This window comes from Danio rerio, chromosome 1 (genome assembly GCF_049306965.1).
Source record: "Danio rerio strain Tuebingen ecotype United States chromosome 1, GRCz12tu, whole genome shotgun sequence".
Classification (NCBI taxonomy): Eukaryota; Metazoa; Chordata; class Actinopteri; order Cypriniformes; family Danionidae; genus Danio; species Danio rerio.
This window is the reverse complement of record NC_133176.1, coordinates 58,482,245-58,490,000: the sequence shown is the minus strand read 5'-3', so window position 1 is coordinate 58,490,000 and position 7,756 is coordinate 58,482,245. Positions and strand designations below refer to the sequence as shown.

The 7,756-nt window shown below is 37.3% G+C and overlaps 2 protein-coding genes across 4 annotated transcripts in view; one reads left to right on the top strand and one right to left on the bottom strand.

The window, feature by feature from the left end:
- zgc:136864 overlaps positions 1–473 on the top strand; it is a 1,619-nt gene extending 1,146 nt beyond the window's left edge. Inside the window, exon 3 of the mRNA NM_001040044.2 lies at positions 1–473. This exon is cut by the window's left edge and continues 724 nt beyond it. The gene's annotated coding sequence lies outside the window, so the exon portion shown is untranslated.
- Positions 427–7,756, bottom strand: part of si:ch211-196h16.12 — a 48,071-nt gene continuing 40,741 nt past the window's right edge. For 2 of the 3 annotated variants that reach the window (XM_073907445.1, XM_073907447.1), the window contains exons 5-9: positions 5,085–5,260; positions 4,928–4,984; positions 2,286–2,338; positions 2,037–2,200; positions 427–686 (exon numbers count right to left, since the gene is read on the bottom strand). In XM_073907445.1, coding sequence (XP_073763546.1) covers positions 537–686; positions 2,037–2,200; positions 2,286–2,338; positions 4,928–4,984; positions 5,085–5,128 — 468 coding nt within the window. In that variant the 5' untranslated portion in view covers positions 5,129–5,260 and the 3' untranslated portion in view covers positions 427–536. Of the gene's footprint in view, positions 687–2,036; positions 2,201–2,285; positions 2,339–4,927; positions 4,985–5,084; positions 5,502–5,937; positions 7,074–7,756 lie in introns of those variants that run through there. The other variant, XM_685411.9, reaches the window with a different exon arrangement.

The window sequence follows — 7,756 nt, the reverse complement described above, 5'->3', positions numbered from 1 at the left end:
AGGAGGAAGTGACAAACTGCAAACATTGGATGTTTTTTCTAAACGCAAATGTCACTATTTGTGGAGCACATTAGCGTATAGATGTCCTCAAGACTGACATTAAAAATTATACATAAAAATACTTAATTTAGATTTCACTTGTAGTTTGTCTGAAACTTTTTCATTCTGGGCCACCAGAGCTCATTTCAGCACTGCATTCAGCTTTTATAGTGTGTGTTTGTCTCATAAATCAGTGCTGTTTTTCATTAGGCACACACACACTTGCGTTGTGTTGTGTGAAATCCCCTCAAGGTTTTCCTGCGGTCGCCAATGCCATGCTACTCTGTGCTTTATTTGATTTACTCAGCCTTCAGTCTGCTGACCTTCAGCTTTCAGCTCTCTGATTGGCTCTCTTGGTGTGTAAGACAGCTTTCAAAACACTCCCACTCTTGACACAAGTATGTTTATTAAATGGACAGGTTTAATAATACAGAGTCTACATGTGAACTGTGTCTGCTTATATGAACAGCAGTCTGACTACGGGATCAGAGAGTGCTTTAGTGGCAGTAGGCCGAGCGCAGGAATCGAGGGAACGAGTCTTTGGCCATCAGGGTGAAGATGCGGAGCTGAGCCTCATCAAACGTGTCCACCGCCGGCTCCTCCATCAGCTGCATCACAGCCTCACGCGTCTCACTGTCCAGATTCACCTGAGAAACAACACACACTTTACACACTACATCTATATTATCAAGAACTTGAAGTCAGAAAAAGAGTAATGAAACTTAGAAAGGGAAAATTAAGGATATGTTTGGGTTATTTAGTTAATAAATATATATATATATATATATATATATATATATATATATATATATATATATATATATATATATATATATATTTTTATATATATATATATATATATATTTTTTTTTTTTTAATATTTATATATTTATATATTTTTTATATATTTATATATTTTTTTTATATATATATATATTTATATAAATATATATATATATTTATATATATATTTTTTTTATATATATATGTAAATATATTTTATATCTATATATATATATATATATATATTTTTATACATATATACATTTTATATGTGTGTGTGTGTAAATATATTTTATATCTATCTATATATATATATTTATATCTATATATATATATTTTGTATTTATATATATATATATATATATATATGTAAATATATTTTATATCTATATATATATATATATATATATATATTTATATTTACACACACATATATATATATATATATATATATATATATATATATATATATATATTTTATACATATATATATTTATATATATATATTTTATATATATATATATAATACATATATATATATATATATATATATATATATATATATATATATATATAAATTCATTTTCTTTGCGACTTAGTTGCTTTATTAATCGCCACAGCGGAATGAACCGAAAACTTATCTAACATGTTAGAAACACCACACACACTCATTCTCACACACACACACACACACACACTACGGTCAATTTTAGCATACCCAATTCACCTGTACCACAATATTTTGACTGTGGGGGAAACTGGAGCCCCAGGAGGAAACAACATAATTAATAATCTAAATTATTGAATTACAATATTTAGATTAAATGTAAATACATGTGATTAATGTATATATAATTGATTAATATTATTTTGTACTTATTTTTCCCATTAAAGCTAAAGATGACTTTAGGCTAAATGTTGTAAAACATTTTATTTACATTAAATATTAATAAAACATTTTCACACACACACATTACTAGTGCTGTTAAATGATTAATTTTATGTGTTTACATAATGTATGTGTACTCGCAGTGTATAAATTATGTGTGTATAGAAATAAAAAGTATATAAAATGCTAATAAATGCAAAAATATGTAGTTTGTATTAGATATAAATATTTAATTTCTAAATATTAATCCCTTATCATGGTGGGCATATCCCTTATTTTCACATCCCAGTGTTGACAGGTATGGGTTAAACTGGTCTGGTCTCACCTCGTGTGGAGCGTCAGGGTTGATGAATTGCTTGTAGATCAGCTGGGCTTTGGAGATGCGCTTGGCTCCGGATGAGCTCTTGTACTCCTCACAGGCCAGCCAGAACTGCAGATTCTCCTCGCTGAACTCCGAGCGCAGGAACCAGCGGAAAGCCTGAACGCCCACTGCAGATGAACACACACAGATAAACAACTCAGATGAAGAGCAGATCGAGCTTCGCAAACGCAAGAGGAGATCATGGAGGCTCACGTTTACTGCTGAGCAGAGACTCCAGATCCTGCGGCGGCTTCTCCTCATTCACTCTGACAGAAAAACAACAACAAAAAACATATGAAGATGCTTTGTAGATTAAAGGGATGCTTATACTCTGAATAAATATTTAATTCAATTCAGCTTTATTTGTGTAGCGCTTTTACAATGTAGATTGTGTCAAAGCAGCTTCACATAAATGGTCATAGTAACTGGATCAGGGTAGTTCAGTTTTTAGTGTTTAAGTTCAGTTCAGTTTAGCTCAGTTCAGTGTGGTTTGAAGTCATTATTGAGAGTCCAAACACTGAAGAAGCTTTTCAGATCCTGAAACATGCAAGCTAGTGGCTTGTATATTTAAAAAATGATTGTAAAAACCCTTATTTCTGACACTTCTGGGTTTTCAGAACTGAGAAAAATGGCTAAATTGTGATATGAAGGTTTTTGGTGACCCTCTTTATTTGTATATATCTGGTCATTTTGGTCAATATTGATTTCTAAAATGCAATTCTGTAATGTTTTCCTCAGAACTTTTTCTTACCACTTATAGACGTCGTGAGAAATTTGTTAACGTTTTACAATACAGAACTTATTCTCATGTGTTTTTTCACAGAATTGCCGGTTGATTGATATAAAACAAAACTATTGGAACATTATTGCTATTTTGAGAAACCCTACTGTGAAAATAATTCTGCTTATCTTAGAATTTCATTACAATATCTAGAAAATAATGAGCATTACGGTGGCGCAGTGGGTAGCACAATTGCCTCACAGCAAGAAGGTCGCTGGTTTGAGCCTTGGCTGGGTCAGTTGGCGTATCTATGTGGAGTTTGCGTGTTCTCCCCATGTTGGCGTGGGTTTCCTCCGGGTGCTCCGGTTTCCCCCACAGTCCAAACACATGCGGTTTGGGTGAATTGAGTAAGCTAAATTGGCTGTAGTAGTGTATGAGTGTGAATGAGTGTGTATGGATGTTTCCCAGTGATGGGTTGCAGCCGGAAGGGATCCGCTGTGTAAAACATATGCTGGATAAGTTAACAGTTCATTCCGCTGTGGCGACCCCAGATTAATAAAGGGACTAAGCCGAAAAGAAAATGGATGAATGATCTAGCTGTTGTTGTTGTTGTTTTTATTTTTTATTTTTTATTTTTTTATACTTATTTCAGGGTTTCTGCAGGTTTTACCAAGTCAAATTTAAGACTTTTTAAGACCTTTTAAGAGCATTATGAATGAAATTTCAGACTTTCACAGGATGTTTTTGGGTAATGGCCAGTGGAATATTTTTTGTACTTGTAAATTTAAATTCATTATTTCTCAGCCACATATTTTAAATAATGTGTCAAAACTTAAAAAGAGAAGTTTTAAAAACTATAATAAACTACATTTATTCACAGCAAACATGTTTGCATAAATACATGCAGAACCTTTAAACAAATGTCATTGTAATGATGTCAGGAAGATAATGATACCATATTAGTCAAAAACAATTAATCAATTATACCTTTATTAAACCTTTTTTATTTTTAGCTGGATTGTTGGTTTTACTGATTATAGCTTCACATGGACAGGAAAATTAAAACCAGTTTAAAATCATTTAAGACATACTTAAGAGAGAGCCTGGTTCACTCTAGGTTTATTTTTTCTTCTCTGCTTTTGCCAATTTGTGAAGTTTTCTTTTTTCCTCGCCGCTGTCGCCACTGGCTTGCATGGTTCTGGATCTGTAGAGCTGCACATCGATGGATTTGCTCTTCAGTGTTTGGACTCTCAGTAGTGATTATTAACCACACTGAACTAAGCAAAACTGAACTGAACTTAAACTCTAATAACTGAATTACACTGTTTACGTTTACTATGATCTTTTTTTTTTTTTGTGAAGCTGCTTTGACACAATCTACATTGTAAAAGCGCTAGAGAAATAAGGGTGAAATAAATACAACACCATATTTTAGTCAATTAAAGAGTTTTTAAGGCCTGAATTTTTAAATTTAAGACTTTTTAAGACTCAGCAGATGTCCTGTTCTTAAGTGGATTTTTTTGTTTTAGTACAAAATGTCATTTATTTTCACTCAAACCAGGATGTTTGTTTAAAAGAGAACTATTTTGCAAACATTAGGCATTTGTAGCTCCGCCCTCTTCTGAAAAGAGCACAATCTCATTTGCATTTAAAGCGACAGTCACCAAAACACCGCAATTAGGATCAAAGCCTAAAAGGGTCAGTCAGAGAGTTCATTCATTCATTTTCTTGTCGGCTTAGTCCCTTTATTAATCTGGGGTCGCCACAGCGGAATGAACCGCCAACTTATCCAGCAAGTTTTTACGCAGCGGATGCCCTTCCGGCCGCAACCCATCTCTGGGAAACATCCACACACACACTTATACACTACGGACAATTTAGCCTACCCAATTCACCTGTACCGCATGTCTTTGGACTGTGGGGGAAACCGGAGCACCCGGAGGAAACCCACGCGAACTCAGTCAAAAAGTTATTAAACATTATCTGTGTGATATTTTGAGCTGAAACTTCACACACACACACACACACACACACACAAACACACACTCTAGAGACATCAGAGATTTATTTAACATCTAGTAAAACGGTGTGATATGACCCCTTTCAATGGGAGTAGTCGGTGCAGTTGTGTTACCTGTGTTTGTCCTGTTTTTCGGCCAGGTGGGAGAGTTTGACCCTCATGCCCTTCGCCCTGAAACACCACAACATAATGTCACATCCAAACACAATTTCAATTCCATCATGTGTGTGTGTGTGTGTGTGTGTGTGTGTTCAAGAAAGTAGATACTCACTTCTCCAGGCATGAGGAGGGGATGGCGGACAGCCCCTTGCACATCACTGAGAAACAGAACGCTGGAACGACGGTCAGATGTGTGTGTGTGTGTGTGTGTTTGTGCGCGTCTGTTTCTGTGCTGCTCTTATATAGACAGAATAATCTGATCCTGAGATCGAGAATGAACACACACAGCTGTCGGGAGAGAACACAAACACAATGAGTGTTAACATATCTCCTGTGTGTGTGTGTGTGTTGTGTGGACGTGATGTTCAGATAGACGTGTAGACAGCAGCTGACAGCAGTTTTCATCAGAAAGAGTGTGTGTGTGTGTAGTTGTCCCTGTGTGTTTCTGTATGAATGTGTGTGTGTGTGTGTGTGTGTGTGTGTATGTTTCTGTATGAATGTGTGTGTTTGTGTGTGTGTGTGTATGTTTCTGTATGAATGTGTGTGTTTGTGTGTGTGTGCGTATCTGTCTGTTTCTGTATGAATGTGTGTGTGTATGTTTCTGTATGAATGTGTGTGTTTGTGTGTGTGTGCGTGTCTGTCTGTTTCTGTATGAATGTGTGTGTGTGTGTGTGTATGTTTCTGTATGAATGTGTGTGTTTGTGTGTGTGTGCGTGTCTGTCTGTTTCTGTATGAATGTGTGTGTGTGTGTGTGTGTGCGTGTCTGTCTGTTTCTGTATGAATGTGTGTGTGTGTGTGTGTGTATGTTTCTGTATGAATGTGTGTGTTTGTGTGTGTGTGCGTGTCTGTCTGTTTCTGTATGAATGTGTGTGTGTGTGTGTGTGTATGTTTCTGTATGAATGTGTGTGTTTGTGTGTGTGTGCGTGTCTGTCTGTTTCTGTATGAATGTGTGTGTTTGTGTGTGCATGCATATGTGTTTATCTGACTGTGTGTGTATCTGTTTGTGTGTGTGTGCTTGTTTCTGAGTATGTGTGTGTCTGTGTATGTCTCTGCGTGTGTGTGTGTCTGTCTGAGTGTGTGTGAATGATTATCTGTGTGTGTGTGTGTGTGTGCCCCGGTGTATGTGTGTGTGTGTCTAGTTGTGTGCCTGTGTGTGTTTGTGTTTTAGTATATGTGTTTCTGTTTGTGTGTGTGTGTTTGTTCTTTGTGTGTGTGTGTATGTGTCTGCCTGTCTGCGTGTGTGTGTGTGTGTGTGTGTTTCTGTATATGTGTGTCTGTTTGTGTGTGTATGTACAGTATATGTGTATGTCTGTCTGTGTGTCTGTTTTCTGTGTGTGTGTCTGTACATGTGTGTCTATATGTGTTTTTGTCTCTGTGTGTCTGTATATGTGTGTCTGTCTGCATGAGTTTGTGTGTCTGTGTATCTGTGTGTGTGTGTGTGTGCATGTCTGCCTATGTGTATCTGTATGTCTTTGTGTTTCTTTGTTATTGTGTGTGTGTGTGTGTGTGTGTGTGTGTGTGTGTGTGTGGTGTGTGTCCAAAATGTCCCCCAAAGTATAGCAATATTAGTAAATTTTGACCTTGGATGGACATTTTGGTCTCCATGAGGAAAATGACTCATATAAATCTTTTAGAATTAAATATTCTGATCATTGTGAACATGCAGATTGTTTCCTGTGAGGGTTTGAAATAGAATATACAGTCTGTACAGTAATAACATCATGTCAATGGCAAGTCCCCATAAAGATAGCTATACAAGTGTGTGTGTGTGAGTGCGACAGGTGTGCAGTGTGTGTCTGATATCGGTGTGCTGATCTGCACATGATGTTCATCGATGGTTTGTTTCCATTCTCTGCTGTGTGTTGAGCTGCTGGTGTTGAAGAAGAGCTGAGACTGAACTGAACATTGTTGTCGTCGTGTGGGCGGGAGTGTGTTGTGTTGTGTTGTGTAAGTTTCACTATCAGATACAGCTGGAAAACAGAACAGATGCATGATGGTGGAGGAACAGACACTGCTGGACTGTGGAAAGACACAGAAGTGATCCTTACAGCCTTACATGGAATTTAAATGTACAGGCGACACACTGGCTCAGCGGTTAGCATTGTGTTTATAAAAAACATTGCAGTCGTGACACACTAACATGTCTGGCCCGGTTATGGGTTATTAACTTGGCTGAGACTTGGCCCAGATATGGTCCATGTTTGCCTCTTGTATGGAAGCCAGACTTGGTCCAGTCATGTGCTGTAATTCACTGCGGCATGTGGGCCAAGCAAATGCTGACGGTGTGGGCCAGATCTGGGCCAGGGAAATTTTGCTATGGGGGTAGCGTCAGTGCACTGCTTCAATCTTTCACTGTCACGCTTGCACTGTTGGTTGGTTGCTGTTGGTTGTGCACAGGCCCAGATTGGCTAATTGGGAGAACCGGGAGAATTCCCGGTGGGCCGGTCCGTTTTTTGGCCGCGAGGGCCGGTGTCCCTAGCTGCTTGCACTCTCAGCAGTTGCACTTTTTTCATTTATTTGACCATAACCTCACTCTTTTTATTCATTATTTTGCTGAGCTCCGCCCGTTTTATTTAATTTCTCGCAGCCCAGTGAGCAAAATGCAGCCCGCAGTTTAATGATGATCATCTGCACCCCATTCCACCCCAAACAACGACACCTTAGTGAATATTAATGAATATTACACCTGCTCAAAGAAAATCAGATGATTCACTACATTAATAAGTCTGACATTACTCGATTAGAAATCTTAAAAGGGGAGAAAAAGAGTAGACATCAATAGCA